The 16,781-nt window shown below is 38.0% G+C and overlaps 1 protein-coding gene across 50 annotated transcripts in view; it reads left to right on the forward strand.

The window, feature by feature from the left end:
• The window catches only part of TNRC6B (trinucleotide repeat containing adaptor 6B), a 126,438-nt gene that overhangs the window by 95,943 nt on the left and 13,714 nt on the right, over window positions 1-16,781 (forward strand). For 24 of the 50 annotated variants that reach the window (XM_086885631.1, XM_086885634.1, XM_086885632.1 and 21 more), the window contains 10 exons: window positions 1,521-1,699; window positions 2,897-2,971; window positions 4,299-4,344; window positions 8,944-9,092; window positions 12,657-12,782; window positions 13,837-13,968; window positions 14,486-14,581; window positions 14,672-14,849; window positions 15,231-15,365; window positions 15,543-15,719. In XM_086885631.1, coding sequence (XP_086741757.1) covers window positions 1,521-1,699; window positions 2,897-2,971; window positions 4,299-4,344; window positions 8,944-9,092; window positions 12,657-12,782; window positions 13,837-13,968; window positions 14,486-14,581; window positions 14,672-14,849; window positions 15,231-15,365; window positions 15,543-15,719 — 1,293 coding nt within the window. Of the gene's footprint in view, window positions 1-1,520; window positions 1,700-2,896; window positions 2,972-4,298; window positions 4,345-8,943; window positions 9,093-10,252; window positions 10,424-12,656; window positions 12,783-13,836; window positions 13,969-14,485; window positions 14,582-14,671; window positions 14,850-15,230; window positions 15,366-15,542; window positions 15,720-16,781 lie in introns of all 50 variants that reach the window. The other 26 variants (XM_086885612.1, XM_086885617.1, XM_086885620.1 and 23 more) reach the window with 2 other exon arrangements.

Raw genomic sequence — 16,781 nt, forward strand, 5'->3', positions numbered from 1 at the left:
AAAATTTCATTTGTGTTCTATAGTTCTTGGTACCGCTTTATTCAACAAATGCAAAAGATTAAGCTGGTGTCATACAGACAAGTTATCTTTACATCACTGTCCAGATTCATGATCAAGAATCAGAGAGAGTTGTCAGTGCAGAAAAAATAATCTGTAGTCATGTAGTTAAAATCAGTATCATTTTTAAGGACTGTCACCAGAAATAAATTAAAGCTGCAGAGATAGTGTAATATTTCCAGATCGTATTCTTGACTCTGCAATTATAATACTTAATTATAGCCTTTCTTTTGTAAGTAGCACAATTAAAGGGTCAAGAGGTCGATTTTTTTGCGCTTGGACCAGTATGTTTCATAAGCAACCCTCAGTTTTAGTACCCAATTGAACAGACTTTAAAAAGCTGTTTTCTGTGAAGTATTTGAGGGTTTATATATGATGCATTTTAAGGTATCTTCTAAACCACCATAAAATGCTGCTGTACTTACTTTCATTATGATCAGGTCCCCATGGTCAACTAGCTGCAATTCCTGACTTTTTTTATATTCAGATTTTCTGCTATGTATGTTAATGTCTTTATTCCTGATTTTCACACCCAAACCCCAGAGAATTGAAGAATTAGTTATTACAAAAGTGATGATTATGGAAATCATTTTAAAGAAGATAAATAATAAATAAATACAGAAATAAATGTGCAGAATGAAGAGTTAGAACAGGAAAAACAGTTGGATAGTGGGCAGGATGAGGACTTGGGCTCCTGATGGTTTGTCAGTAAAGGTTAGAGTTCCAAGTTGTATGACAATGCTAGAGAGTAACATCAAGAGAAAAAGCCAGCAGGGAAAAGTCTGAACTGATACAGTGAAGGGGTTGTAGCTTTCTGATGTACTTAAACAGCTCTACTAGTCTCTTTAGCAACATTGTTAGGAATAGAATTTGTAGTAGAGGAGTTGTTTTTTGGGGTTTTTTTGCATTAAACTACTTTTGGTGGTGTTTGTACCAGAGGACAATGTCAGGTTCTTGCCTTCAGATTCTACTTAGTTGTTGTTCCTAAAAGTTGTTTGCTTCTGTAATTTTGTGGAAGAGCGTAAGGCAAGGGGGGAGTATTAAGGTTTTGAAGTGAGAGAGGAAATAATTGATAAACCACTGAACCAGAGTCTTCATCACCCCTGGTTTTTGAGTGTGCTTTGAAGGCTTTGATTTGCACTCAAAAGTAATAGATTGTCTTTTAAATGCAGCTGTATCTATGTAAGAGGTCCCTATTGCTATTACGTCTTTAAAGGTTTGACATTTCTTTAAAATAGTTGCAAAACATGACATGCGAGCATGCCACCAAATCTCTTGGGTTTTGGGATTCGTGCACAAGTTTTTACAGCTGTTAGAGTGGAGACACATTTTTGATTTTTTTTTTGATTTTTTTTTTTTTAGTTCCTTTGGGATTCTGATGATCTCAGTTAATGTTGCAGTGTCACATCACAAGCTGCATGGAATTGTAGACTGCTTTTGAGCTTTTTCTTCTTTTTCTGAAGGTTCTAAATCTATGCAAGATGGCTGGGGAGAGAGTGATGGGCCAGTGACAGGAACACGTCATTCCAGCTGGGAAGAGGAGGAGGAGGGAGGAGTCTGGAACACAGCAGGCTCTCAGGGAAGCAGTTCCTCCCACAACTCAACAAGCTGGGGGCAAGGAGGAAAGAAAACACAAATGAAGGTAAAATGCTTGAATGATTCATTACTACTGTGTTGTCTGAAAACAGTCTGACTGATATGTTAGAGCATTATGTAGTTATTTTTTTAAGAAGGTTTTGCAGAGTTACAGAAAGGTGCCTCCTAAACTAGTGCAAAAAAAGGGAGGTTTTTGGATTTGCATTAATATATTACACCTGTTATGACTAATAAATCTTCCAGTAGGTGTCAAATTCTTTTGGTTTGCAAGCTGCACAGCCATTACTAAATGAAAATAAGTATCCCAAGGCTATTTCTCTGCTCTTGCTGACACATCTTTTCTGTTAGGCTGCTGTTGTTGTTCTTGCACAGCCTGCTGAAGTCTGGATTCCACAGTCCCTTTGGCACATTAACTTCTTACTTCTAACAAATGTTGGATTTATGTCTGACTTGTGTTTGTTGTTGTTGACATTTGGCCTCAAACAGAGGCAGGAGTTTGGCTGTAGTCCTGAGTAAATTTCTTTCTAAGGTTTGTTTGCATTGAAGTTCTTTAGTACAGTAATACTTGTTACTGTATTAATTTTAGAAGGACTATGATGTGTCTGCTTCTCATGAAGTAGGGAGGGCAGACTCAAAAAAGCAAGGCAGAGCAGTTTCCTAAGATGTGGAAATACTGTTGTGGTATGGTAGGAAGTTTTGCAATTCCTGTTAAGCAGAAATTATTCTCATGGACTTTTTTCTCACTCAAAGCTTTTTCATTTTAACCACCAAAACAACTAATTTTTTTTTTTTCACTGTTGAACTGTGTTAGTATTGGTTTTGATGATGTGTTAATTACACTAAGGGAAGGGACCCTGGTCAGCACAGTGCCTGTGCAAAAGACAACATGCTAAAGGGAAGAAAGGCAAGGAAGAAATCTGCCTCTGTATGCACTAGATTAAAGAATGTATTTAACTGTTACAGAGGCAAAAATAACCAATGTTCACAAAGCTTTCCAGATTGCAGAATGAAACTGAAGGTGTGATAAACATTCTACATGGCAACATTCAATCAGTTTGGAATACCTAACAGTGAGCAATTGTACAAGACACAATATTTGGTAAATGTTTCCAAACATGTATATTTCAGGAGATTAGATTCTCTGATACCAGAATTTTCATTTTAAACATGCACATCTCAAGGATAAAATAGAATTTAAAGAATCAAGGAGTTTCTTAAAAGCATTTTTGTCTTTTTTTTTCAGTGTGCATTAAAAGGTGGAAATAGTGATTCGTGGATGAACCCTTTATCCAAACAGTTTTCAAATATGGGCTTGCTAGTAAGTAATTTTTTTTTAAAACAAAGTTCAACTTTGTGAAAAAGCTATAAGCTTTAAGTAAGTCAAAAGATCAACTGTTTCAGTTATTTATCTGCATCTGTTATGCTGGGATGTTGATTATGATATCTGTAGTAGCTGGCTCAGAATGGCTTCTCAGAAAAACCCCCAAATCTACTTTATTCCTAAAGTTACTTTATGATAACTCCTGCTCTGAGGTTGTATTGTCCTTGCAAGTAATAGATTTGGGAGGGGGATGTATGTTTTCTTATTTTGTTTGGTTGGTTTTGGGGTGGGGGGGGGTAGTTGCTTTTTTTTTGTGTGGGGTGTTTTTTTTGTTGCTATGTTTTTGGGTTTGGGTTTTTTTAGTTTTATTTTCATAACATGTTGTTTAGAGCACTCAAGGTAGATGCTCCTGCCAGTGTCAAACATCTGTGATAAGTCCGAGGTATTCATTCTGAATCTCAGCCACCTATCAGAAAAGGACATGTACAGCTCTGTGTCTGTCTTGGCTGAATTTACATTTGAAGTACAGCAGGATCTTTTTAGGAAAAAAAGGACACATTATGAATCCACAAAGATTCTTTGGCAAAGTGAATAAATATCACATTATTGAGAAAAAGACAGAGCTGTAGAGAAGTATTTCAAAAATAACTACATATAATTTTTTTAGGAACTCCTGACTAGCTAATTTGTAAAATATTTTGCAGAGTACTGTGCCAGTTGTCATCCTGTGAAGCAGGAATACTATGTAATGCTGGCTAGCAGAAGATAACAATATAGAGTTTGTGTGAGAAGTCCAGGACTGCAAAAAATGTCACTGACATGCTTAGGATTAGTTTGCAATTTCTTCTGGCTCCCAAGCTCTCATTCAGTTTGCTAGACTGTAGATGCTTCTGAAAGCTATGGGAACAACCTGTCCCAGACTGCCAACTGAAGAATCCCCTGGCAGCACGTTTCAAGAATTTAAGATTTGCTAGCATGACAGGTCATAAAGATGAGCTGTCATTTTTGGCCACTATTTTCAGTTTTGTCACTCCACCACTGGAACACAAAGCCAGGGGTTCATTTATGGAGCAGCTCTGTGTCCATCTTTCTCCATTGCTGCATTCATGTGTCTGGTTTCGTATGGGTAAACTTGCCATGCAGAGCATTAGGGGGTTGAGGCAAGGCGCATCAGGCAGGGTGATATCAGAAACACTTGTGTTCCACTTTAGTTTAAAGTAAAGGTTTCATTGTCACAAGTGTGTTCTTCTTGCATTCCACCTTTCTGAAATATTTGCATTGCATAGAAGTCAGAACTGAATTGTTGGTTGTTTTTTCCCCCCAGAGTCAAACTGACGACATTCCAGGCAGTAAGATGGACTTGTCTGTAGGTGCGTATATTTTAATTTCAATGCATTTGAAGTGTGAGATCATATTTATATATGAGAGATCATATTATTTATATGAGATCATATTTATGAGGATGACATGCTGTACTCTGGAAGGGTTTGATCCTTAGTTTTAGCACTATGTATAATAAAAGGGTAGAGTAAAAAACATCCTCTGTCTTGTCTGTAAGCTTTGACTTAGTGTGCAAGATTAGGATGTATACCTGTACAGAGTTATAACTTGGGGCAGAGAAATCTTTTAAGACTGTTTTAATCTTTTAAGTTTGTATTCATTGTTACTGTTTCAATCTTTTTCATTTGGTGCAAGAGTACTGTTTTCCCTTCTGCCAGTAGGACATCTCATTTACTACAGCTTCCTGGAGGTGATGTGAGGGGAAAAAAAATTATCTTTTATCATTGATTTCTTCAGTTGCATGCCTCAGGCTATTACAAATTACTTTTCAGTTGAACTAGATTTTATGTTCTGGATAGCTTCACCACAATTGCTACACAGCTTAAGCATCATGAGCTGTGTGATACCAAAGGTAGAGCTGTGGTAGTCAAGACGTACTTACATCTAATACTGGGTCTGGATTTAGTGTTCTAATGCAATCTAGATCTAGATGTAATGATCTAATGCAGTGTCTCTCAGCTTAGAACCCATTTAATTCTTAAATTTCTATCGCACTTCATATAGGATTCAGTTGTTCATTTTACCCAAAATTGCTCTTCCTCTGAAGTAGTTAAGGATCTCAGTAGGAGATGATAAAAACATTTACTTACATAGTACAACACAGTTTTGTGGAAGGTAACAATTTTTTTGATCTCCACAGTTTGGTCTCATGCATCCTCTATAGAATTCAAGCTCTGATTGTATCATGCTTCTCTAAAAAATGCCTAGGTGGAGATCAGTCATCTTCATGGGTGTTCAGTTCTCACCTGCCTTCAGATGCTGGTAAAAAACAGATATGAGCATATACAAATGAAGAGAATGGTAGCCTAGATAATGTTGATTCTCTTAGTTCTGTATCTCCAAATTAAGGATCCTTTGGAACTTTAAAGGACCCTAAGGCCATCAGAGCTTCTAAGGAGGTGACTGCTGCTCAGAATATCCTGTGAAAAGGTGCAGAAAGGCTGCATCTTTTTCCTTTATAAGTTGCACTTCTCTGAGTTTAGTGTGCCCATTAATGGTGGCATCCCTTGATCTTAGGTAGAGCCGTTTATTATGGCTTGTATTCTGTTTCAAAGACTGAAAAAATAACAGGTTCATAGGCTTTTCTGTTACTTCTGTATTTAGCAGTTTTTCTCTTGTTGCTTATGCCATTTGTTCATGGAAAGCTACTGTTTTGCGCAGCCCAGGTCTACTTCTAAACTTTAAAAGCTGAACTTACTTATGAGGTAGGCTTGTTCTTAACTGGTTTTCACTCAAGATTACAACATACCATGTTTTTCTGACAGATATCTGCCAGCATGATGTTTCCCTAGTTTATGGATAAATGCGCAGAGTTAAATCTGTGCTTAGAGACTGCATAGGTCAAAGAAAACTTTGGCTTTGGTATGCTTGGAGCACCGTGGCTCTGATCATCATGCACTGTCAGAAATTCTTACTGCCTTGGTCTTAGTCTCCTTGTTTGAAGAGTGTGCTCCCTTTACTTCAAGTGCTAGAGTAATACTTTTATTTATTGACCAAGACAGAAAAGAGATGGATCGATAACATATCTGAGGCAGATGTATTTCTTTTCTACTTCTATCAAATCTCTTTAATGGATAGCTTGTCTACTTCAAAAATAGGATGTAATGGGTTTTTTCCCCCCATTGCACTATCTCCTATTCTGTAAGTTCTGAAGTACGAAGTTTGCTACAGTAAAGTAGCTTATCAGAACCACTTAATATTTTGTTTTTTCTTTTCCCTGTTGGACAATCACCTTTGTCTAAAGGTGTATTTTTAATATATTAGTTAAAACCTCTGCAGATCAGAGAATTCTCAAATCACCTGTAAATACTGAGAAATTAAATGTGTAGATGGCTATTGTAAATATGTTATAAAGCTGTAGCTTCTGTAGCATTCAGATTATCTAAGTGCATGTGGCTGCTCAATAGGCTTGGATGATGTAAATTTATGGTAAAGGTATAAAATCATTATCTTTAAAACAATTTTTGGGGTCAAGCAGAAAATGTTTCAAATGGTTTTGTCCATTTGGGTTACCCCACTGGGTGTATCTATTCTCACCATGTTGAGTTTCTTGATTGCAAATGTTTTGGGTAACTTTGCTCAGCAGCAGTTTGTGTCTCCTACTTCCCAGTGCAGGACTGTATTATATAATTTTGCGTGGAATTTATATTTCTTCTTTTTCCTTAAGATCTGTGCATGTGGTGCGGGAGATGGTACTTAACAGAAGTTTTTTCCCACACTTGGGAGTGAACGTCATCTTCCAAGTCCTTGTTTGATTTTACATTTTTCAGTGTCTTTTTCAATTCTTAATAGTGGGAAAAATCCAAGAACTGATAGGGTCCTTTTTTTGAAGTTGGTTTAACTTTTAACCTGTCCTGTGTTTCTGCTTGTAGAGAATTCAGGGCTTCATATTTATTCATACACAAGTGGTTTTGCCTGCTTTAGAGGGTAATTCAAACTTCATATTTTGACAGTTGTCATGTACTAAGGTAAAGCTATTCTTTAACCCCCTGCATTATTTATAGCTTTAGTTGACAAATTCAAAATACAAGACTTGCACGACACACGTTTTCAAGGTTGCATTAGAATTTTCTGTGAATGGGATAAAGGAATGCAGTCATCTCCCTCAGTGAGGCCTTGTTTATACTGAAGTTTAAGCAGCTGTCTCAGCACTAAGTGACATGCAAATCTGTGCTTCAAGCTTTCAGAGGTGCTCTTTAAATGCTCTGTGTATTTTACAAGGCATCATTTAGTAATGTTTGAGGAGCTGATTGGATCATCAGGATAACCGGAGAGACAGAAGGGTGTTTCTGTGGCTTAGTCATCTTGTGTTGGCATTGACCCAGTTTCATTTCAGACAGTGATGCAACTGTGCCTTGCTTTCAGTTTCTTTTCAAGCAACTAATGGCCAGGGCTTCCTGTGTGGAATTAAAGCACATGAGCCTTTCAGTAGCACATTGCTGGCATTGTGTGCTTTGGTTTGATGTAGGTAATGACAGCACTGATCTGTGTGTGACACTTTGTGACTGCTTTTGCAGAGCCAGTTGTAGCTTTCAGTATGTTAGAAAGGGATCAGAGAGCCACAAGCTCATCCAGGCCAGTATGACTCCTGTTACAATCTAAGATGTGTAGGTAACTTCTCATCTGTTTTGTGATAAATGATGTTAAAGTCATCTGAGAGGATGAATCTGTATCAGCTTTGAAACACTTCAGGCAAGAAAAACCCATGCAATTAGTGGTCAGTTTCATAGTTTCTTGGCAGTAGCATAGTTGTGACTATTAATAGATTGGGATTGGACATTAAGAAGAGATGCTGGATTTGAGAAGCTTTTTCAAGGAACGCTGTCTTGAAAGTGTTAATGTGATTAGCTGCTCTGATAAAGGTTTAGTGTTTTGTCACTGGTAGGTAGGGTAGGTTATCTATCACCAACTTTCTTTGGAAAAGTCACAGATTTTCTTGTTAGTTTTGCTGACATGTTTTTAAAATGGTTCTTGGAAAGACCATCTGTGCTACTAACTAAACAATATTCTTGAAAACTAAAAATACCAGTAAAACTCATTTCTGTAACATCCGTATTTTAAAACGAAGATGTTTTCCATCTACTTCAGCATAGCAATATGCATCTGATAGCTTACAGGTGCCACATATGACAAAAAAATTCTTCCTTGGCAACAGTTCAGTGTGTAAGGTAGAAAACTTCTTCCAGTAAGCTCTTTGGCTGTTGATAAAACGTTTAGAGAATGACGTCTATGTCTTGTTCAGTGTGTATGTTTCAGTCTGGTCATCTGTTATTGACATCTCCTACTCCACCAGGTTACTGACTAAAGAATGGCAGGAGACTTAAGGGGTGTTTGAAAAGTGTCTGTGTTACTGATTGTGTTAATGTGTACAGGCTGAGGGAGATTGGTTTTCTCTCTGAAGTTGCAATATACCAGTTGATGTCTTGTGTTCAAGAGTTAAGTTCATGAGACTGTAGGAGAATTTTGACCAAATTATGTATGTGTGACCAAATTTCTCAAATGATCTCAAAGACTTTTGCAATGTCAAACCCAGCAGAGGCTAAGTAGAATACATGGAGAACTTAAATAGTGGTGTTACTATATACTGAATCCCAAAAAATAACAGTACAGGTTTTGGGAGACACAGAGAACTGGGTATTAATTAATTAGTTGAAATGTATATGTTTATATTTGTACATAAATTGTGATAAATACGTCACCTTAAGCTCTATAAAATAAACAGGCATGTTCGTGTTAAATTAAACTTCCTACATTAATTTTTCAACACTTTTCATACCAACTGTAGCTATGCTAAATTATAGAACAGATGTAATTTATACCCTGATCTTAAAGATTATTTCTTTGGCTGTGAACCTGCTGTCATGAAACATGGTAGAGATTATTTGCACTAATTTCTTCTTTTTTTACAGGTGGTCTCCCAGATAAGAAGTTTGAGGTAGATAAACGAGCCATGAATCTCGGGGATTTTAATGACATGATGAGAAAGGATCGATCTGGGTTCCGTCCACCTAATTCCAAAGACATGGGAACCACAGATAGTGGGCCTTATTTTGAGAAGGTGAGAGAAATATCTTCAGATAAATTACAATCAACCTCTCTGTCTCAGTTCTTACCCTACTTCTCCAGAGGTGCTAGAAAGTCAGTAGCCCTAAATGAGCTCAGTAGTAAATGGTGTGGGGTAGTTTTATTGATAGAATGAATGTATATAAAACAAGTGTCAGGTGTTCATAGACAAATTAAATTGGTGAGAGTGAGGCTTTTTGTTCTAGAATAGACTGGTTTTGATGTAGACAGAAATTCCTTTCTTTTTTCTTGGAAGGGTAAACGGGTAGTGATGAAATTCATTATTGATTTCATCAGGATTTTTCTTGTGGCTACTAATCACAATCATCTACTCTAAAAAAAATTGGCTGAGGTTTAAGTGAATATAAGTAATCACAGTCTTGGAAATTTTTTCCTTCTTTCATGTCTGGCATTTATTGGAAACACCCTTTCTAAATTCCACAACCCCTTATGCTGTGTGTCCGTGTACTGTAAGCTTCTGTATGACATCTGTTTCTCTGTGACATCTGTTGTATGTTATGGTAGTGTTCCTTTCATATTCTTGCCTATTTTAAACAGAAGCTTTCACTGTTATTATCAAATATTAATTGCTTCACATTATGAATTGGAGAGTGTCCAATAGATTCAGAATGCTCTAGGGCTGTTTTGGTTTTTTTTAGATACACATATCACATGTAAAATGGAAAAAAAAATTTGGTTTAAAAATTCTGAAGGCGTGTTAACTGTCTAGGAATTTTTTAACTCCTCCATTTTAGTATAACAAGCCAAAAAGCAGTTTTGTCAACTCCCTCTGGTGGCATAATTAATAAATACCACGAGCAAAGCTAATGCGTTTCCTAACAAATTATGCTGGTAGGTGTGTACTAACATTAGGATTTCATTCAAGATTTGTTTGCTTCTGTAGTGGTAATAACCACTATCAGAAACTAATTTCATGAGAGTTCAAAATACGTTTTTTAAAAGAAAACTTAAGATTATGTCCTTGGACCAAAATCTTAATTGTCAAGTGATCGTTTGAATCAGAAGTTTTGTCCTTGTAACTGCTATTACAAATTAACTTTGCTTCTTCCTAGTCACTCACCGTCCCTCTTTCTCTCCTCTTGCATTCTGTTGCTTCACTAACCAACTCCTGCTGTTGGCTAACTGCTGCTTCAGCTGACTTTGCCTTTCTCCAATCAAGATGGGTGCCTTGGGGATGAGGCTCCCTGCTCTCCCTTCTCCCCTTCTCCCAGCTACAAGCTGTCTCCCTCTGGTTCCACACTATCCAACGTCGGCCTTGGGGCAATCGGCTCAGGGCTCAGTCCCCAAAACTTCGCTGCTAGACAAGTAAGCAGGCCACCTTATAAGAATCATTGTTATAAGGCTGCAACCTGGGCTTAATCCTGATTAATTGGTTGCTTGCATTTGTTTTTCTGCTGAATAGATTAAAATTGTTAATGGAAATTTCAGCTGTCTCAAGCGATTGAGAATCCGTCCACTTTGGTTTCTAGCATCAGAACATACTCTGTCTGGTTTTGTTGGCCTCTTCCTAAATCACAGTGCAACAGCAGGTAGATGTGCATTTCAGAAGTCATGAAGTTAGTTTTAGTTTCCTTTATTTTAATTGCTGGTTTAAAACCCAGTTAGAGGCTGTTGATTTGCCTCATCAAACCCAGCACTGAATATTTTCAGACTCTACTCACAGACCTTGTATGCAGAAATGTGCCTGTAAAAAGTTGCAGTGATTTAGCATTGTGTCTGTTCCCTTCTCCCTTCCTCACAGTTCAAAGTAAGGATTTAGCAGCCTTGAAAAAATTCTTGAAGTAGCGATATTTTTGTGTACAGGGAAATGGTGGGGAAGGAGTTAAGTGATTAATTGCAGTTCGGAAGAACTCCTGGCGATTATGTTTTGCATTATTCTAGAAGAAAATATTTTAGGAATACTAGGAAATGAAAGAATAGTACCTAATTATTGCAGCTGGTCTAGCTTATGTAGTCATATGCCTAACATGATGGTGTTTCTTTGTGTTGTCTTTCTGTTTCTATGTGACACAGTGTTGAACATCAGATTAAGTCCAAAATTTGCAGGCATGTTATTGATCTCAGTATGCAGAACTCTGTAGAGTTACAGAGAGAGCTGAAAGTGTAACTGCAGCTTCAAGGCCTCTCAGAAATTTTAATGTGTAGTTTACTCCAGCCAGCTCTTTCCAGAATGAAACCTCTTGTTTTTCAGGGCTTTTTGTTTGTCTTCCTGCATGCTTAGGAGTTGCTTCTGAAGGAGAAGATACTTTAAGTGGAGGGGGATGCAGGTGAATGATGCAATCCATAGTGCTGCCAGTGTAGAAGCAGAGGAGAGACTTGTGTTTGAGCAAAACTATAGCAGAGGATGCACAGTATTAATGGCAGGAGTATTATGCACAGTGTTATGATAGGGTTTATGAAATCCTGTTATATAAGGGAAGGAAAGGTTTTAGTGAAGGCCTGCACAGTCTCAGTTTGGAAGAGTGATGGACTTATGTTGAGTGCAGCAATGCTTGGACAGGCAGAATGGGGAATGATGGCTGAGGAGTGGAAGATACACTCATTATAAGCCCAGGTATCTGAGGGTCACAGACGTCCTGATAGACAGCAGGAGATGGGAAATTCTGAGGGTCTTGAAATTGAAAAGACAAATTCATGGCACATAAGGATCCTTTGGAGTATGAGCTTTTAGAAGCAAGAGAGTGTAGCTGTCTTAGTGTAGGAGACTGTTGATAACATTTCTTGTCACTTTTTTTTGAAAAATGGTACCAAAAAAAGTCTGCTTAAGAGGCTGAAATTGCGAAACATAATCACAAATTTTCTTTGGTCTTTTTTTATGCATTAGGGTTCATTACAGAAGTCGCTTATAAATCAGTAAATATTTCTCATTAGAAAACTCAAACAGCAAGTATTCTTGTATTACCACCACAGAAAATAAATCACTAAAAGAAAAAAAAAAAACACAATTCTTTTTCTCACTTGAAAATTTTCTTCAAATTTAGTGCGAGAAAAGGGGAAGGAAAATATCCAAATCCAGAATGTTGAAGTTTTCATGGCAGAAGGAAAATTTTTAATACTATTTTAGAATTTAAATTTCAGTTAATGAAAGGCCTGCAGAGGAAATAATAGCCTTGTGAGTGATATCTCAGCAGCAGTACCTTTAATCTCTAAAACGGGGGGCCAGAATTCTTGCTGACACAGTCTTGCCATACTTCTAAGCCAATGGAATGGAGTTTCTAGTTTGTTGTTTGTACTCCCAAGTTTCCATTTCCCAATACATAAAGTGCAAAATATTAAAACATTAGATTTCTCGTGTTTTGAAGTAAGTAGATGAGCATGACCCTTCAGTGTTAGAGGAGAAACAACCTGCATCTCAAAAATGTAGTACAGTGGTTTTAACCCAGGTAGAATATTATTGATTTTAGCCAAACGTCTGTAATTCTAAGGGAACTCGGTTTAAAGTCAGTAACTTGGCTCATTGTTACTGATACGTAGTTACTAGCACAGAAATCCATTATCCTGCAAGATTCATCTTCTCACTACTGCTTTAATTTTATAGGGTGGCAATCATGGTTTGTTTGGAAACAGCACAGCACAATCGAGGGGCATGCACACACCAGTGCAGCCACTAAATCCTTCCCCCAATATCCGGGCGCAAGTGCCTCCCCAATTCCTTTCTCCCCAGGTAAGGAATTTATAGCAACTGATTACTTGTAAAAGTAGAGCTACAGCCTTGAGAGCACATCATTGAGGTTACTTATACACCTATCTTAGTCTCAACTTCATGTTAAGAAATGGAAAAATTAAATAAGATAAAACCATTAAAATTCATTGTGAAAGTACTTAAAACTCAGTGCAGAAGCATTAGCATTCTATCTTATTCCAAGGCAGTTGATGGTAAATGCTCGCTACCAGTATTTTTAAACCTGAAAAGTGGATTTGGGAATCCTATGTCTCATATAGGCTTTTGTAAAGTATTTTAAAAAGAACAAATAAACGTGAAAGCTTAAAGTGTTTCTGAAGTGTGACAGGTTGCTTAATTTTATTAAGTAGTCTTGTCCTGTGCTTCCTGTCCCCCCGAAAGAGAGGTTTGATGAAGTGGTTACATGTTACATTTACATTGCAGAGCTTAATCTTTACACCTCAGGGTCTCCAAATGTACACAAGTTTACCTTTTGCTCTGGACTTGGTGAACAATTCTTGAGATTCTCTTGAATCGTACTTGTGTAACTCCCCAGTAATGCAGGGAGAAATGGGGGGATTCTTCTCCACCTACTCCTGTCTTTTACTTTATCTTATTCAGTGTACAAAGAGATTAACTCTTTCTGTGAGGCACTTCTTCTTTGCTCCAGTGACTGCCTGAATGCCTTTCTTTTCCTTTGTCAGACAGTACATTTTTAATGTGATAATGCAGTACTGTGATTACTAGTTAGCTGCACATATATCAGCATTTAAATTTAGTGCAGTCTCTAGCACCTGATTGGTTGGGGGAGGAACCTTTGTGTGTGTGTCTGCATCTGCACATGAAATACTGTATACTGTCAATCAAGTGAGGTACTCACTCTGCCCAAGTTATAGATTGTGCATGTTTAAATGTGATGTGTTAATAAATCTGTAATGTCTTTCCCGGAACACCATTGAGGATTGGTGTCATACTTGTCCCTTTATAGAAATACTTGTACCTCATCATCTTTTCCTCGTAGCAGTGTGTTCAGGATATGTAACTGATTTCCATGCAGGTTTCGGCCTCCATGCTCAAACAGTTTCCCAACAGTGGCTTGAATCCTGGTCTTTTCAATATGGGCCCCCAGCTTTCTCCACAACAGATTGCCATGCTGAGCCAACTTCCACAGATTCCCCAGTTTCAATTAGTAAGTAGCTAGTAATATTGTGAGACAAGACTGTTTGCAAGTTGTCTGCTGAGTTTTCTTTTTATGCTTATTCTAATTCTGTTTTGTTCTGCTGATGTTATTTAGTACAAGTATTCCCTCTTTGCTATATGGGGTAGTAAAGTCCTGCTTGAAGGCAGCAGATAAATCGAATAGGCCCATGTAATTGTTGTGGATTACAGTAGGCTAGAAATGACTCAAAGCCATGTTTTTATACAGAAAGCAGTTGTTTGTTGATTTTTAATGAAGCTTTCTTCAGACTTGTAGTCATAGTGATGGTAATAAAGCAGGTACAAGTAATTCTGCAGTGTTAAATTAGAAACATTTAAGTGAAGGATGTCATATTCTTCTAATGCATTCATTGTCATTTTATTTGAGTGAGTGGAATGAGGAACAGTTTACCTAAGTTCTGAGCAAAGCGTTTCATTGTGACTAGCTCCTGGCAATTATATTTTGCTTGATGGGCTCTGTATTTTCACTCTTCCCACTTACCTCGTAGGCTTGTCAGCTCCTCCTTCAGCAGCAGCAGCAGCAACAGCTGTTACAGAGCCAGAGAAAGTTATCTCAAGCTGTGCGACAACAGCAGGAGCAACAGGTGTGTGGCCCTATTTTTGTCATTCATATGAGGTGTGTATACTGCGTTACAGTATAGCATAGATTAAGTGTTTATTTCTTTCATTTGCAGATTGCTCGTATGGTGAGTGCCCTCCAGCAGCAGCAGCAGAGACAGCCTGGCATGAAGCATTCGCCATCCCACCCTGTTGGGCCTAAGCCACATTTAGACAGCATGGTACCCAATCCTTTGAATGTGGGTCTCTCAGATTTACAGACCAAAGGGCAGATACCTGGATACGGTTCAGGTGGTAAGTGCTCTGTGGAAGGAGGTTTGGTGCATTGCCTGTAGCTTCCCTATTATTAATATGGTAATTGTGTTAGTCACTTATGTCTGGGTCCAGAAATAAGTCGTTTGTGTATAAGCATTAGAGTGAAGGTTATGGCAAGTGTCAGCTTTGAATGAAATTACATTATTTTTCATTACGTGGGAAGAAGACAAACCTAAGAAGAATGCGTATCATGGCATACTGACCTAACACGTTTATTTGGAAGATGCCCCTTGAACATCCCCTTTGCTGTTGTTGTGTCTTTTTTTTCCCCCCACCTTTTTCTTACGATTACAATGTCTCCCTGTAAAGATGCTTAAAAAACAGAAGATGACAATGGAGTTTTGTTTGCTTGTTTCACAGGCTTTGGCTCAAGTGGCATGGATTATGGCATGGTGGGAGGGAAAGAGGCTGGAACAGAATCCCGCTTTAAGCAGTGGACTATGATGGAAGGGCTGCCCTCTGTGGCTTCACAAGATGCCAATATGCACAAAAATGGTGAGAAGGGGAATTTTGGGAATGCCCTTGTAGGATCATCTCGCCAGAGGTGAAATAGTTTAGATGAAACTGTCTTGCCTCACCAGTAATGCATCTGAAATATTTTTGTGTTAATACATTGTACTGTTGAAAATCCCAACCTATCCCAAGAGTAAATGTATGTTTTTAATGGTGCAGGTGCAATAGTGCCCCCTGGAAAGGCTCGCGGAGGATCGCCCTACAACCAGTTTGACATAATCCAGGGCGACCCACTCAGCAGCCACGCAGGCCCTGCTGGTGATAGTTGGTTACCTGCCAAATCTCCACCAACAAACAAGATCGGAAGTAAATCCAGCAATGCCAGCTGGCCTCCAGGTATTACATAAGGGCATGGGTTGTGTCCTTGCTTTAGGATAGATGAGCTGGACCTTTCCTCATCATACTTAGTGAAATAACAATTGCAAAGAAAATACTTCTGTGGCTTGGCCTATGTTGGTTTTGAAATTTCTTCCACATTAAAGTAGAACGTAAATGTTGAATTTCCAGTAAAAAATTCTGGGCTAAATATGAACTAACTGCTGAATTGCCTGAGTAATGTTTGGTTTTTGTTAGGTGAACTCATATCTTCTGTGGTTTTGTGACTTTACATTTACAAAAACTTTCATGAAAACATATATTCATAGAATATACAACACCATCTCCCTTCTTTTGTACTGATTCCTTATTTGTGCTGTATTAGGCTGACACAGTGTAGAAAGTATTGATAGTGTGGAATCAGAAAAAGATGTGAAGTAGGGTTTTTTTGTTATGGTGGGAACAACACACTGTTGCGGTTCACCTTTGCTCATGTTGCATAAATGGTAGAAGAGTGTTCCAGTGCTTCAGTTATGCTCAGGAATCTTGTGGCTTGGATAGAAGTCTCTTGCTTTTGGCATGACAGGCTGGTGCACGTTTTTTTAAGTTTTCTAGTTCCACTGGCAGAATTTTAGGTTTCTGCTAGAAAACTCTCTAGGAAAATTACATATGTATTTGAATACACATAATTTTCTGTATAAAACATTCATTTAAACAGAGTGGTGTCCTCAAAGTTGCACGGGTTAACCACTGATTCTGTGCAGAAAATAGTTGGTGCTGTGATTTTTCTCTTCTCTGAAAGACTCTGCATTCCAGGAAAACATTACTAACTGCAAACCCTCTGCTGTGTATCTGCACAAGCACAAAAAAGTAAAAGTTCAGGTACATCTCTTGGATAAAGCAGTAGCACAGACCTTGCTACTACCAAGCATCAGAAAGCCTTGGAATCTGTGTGACAGATAAAACTGCAGAAAACCTAGAAAATGTAGTTGAAGATTTTTATCAGGGAAGCCCTCAGTGTCTAACTCCAGCAAGAAACCATCTTCTGATGAGCTAACAGAGCTAAAGAATGTTATCTCAAAA

The sequence above is a fragment of the Cyanistes caeruleus genome, chromosome 4 (assembly GCF_971803275.1).
Source record: "Cyanistes caeruleus chromosome 4, bCyaCae1.hap1.1, whole genome shotgun sequence".
Classification (NCBI taxonomy): domain Eukaryota; kingdom Metazoa; phylum Chordata; class Aves; order Passeriformes; family Paridae; genus Cyanistes; species Cyanistes caeruleus.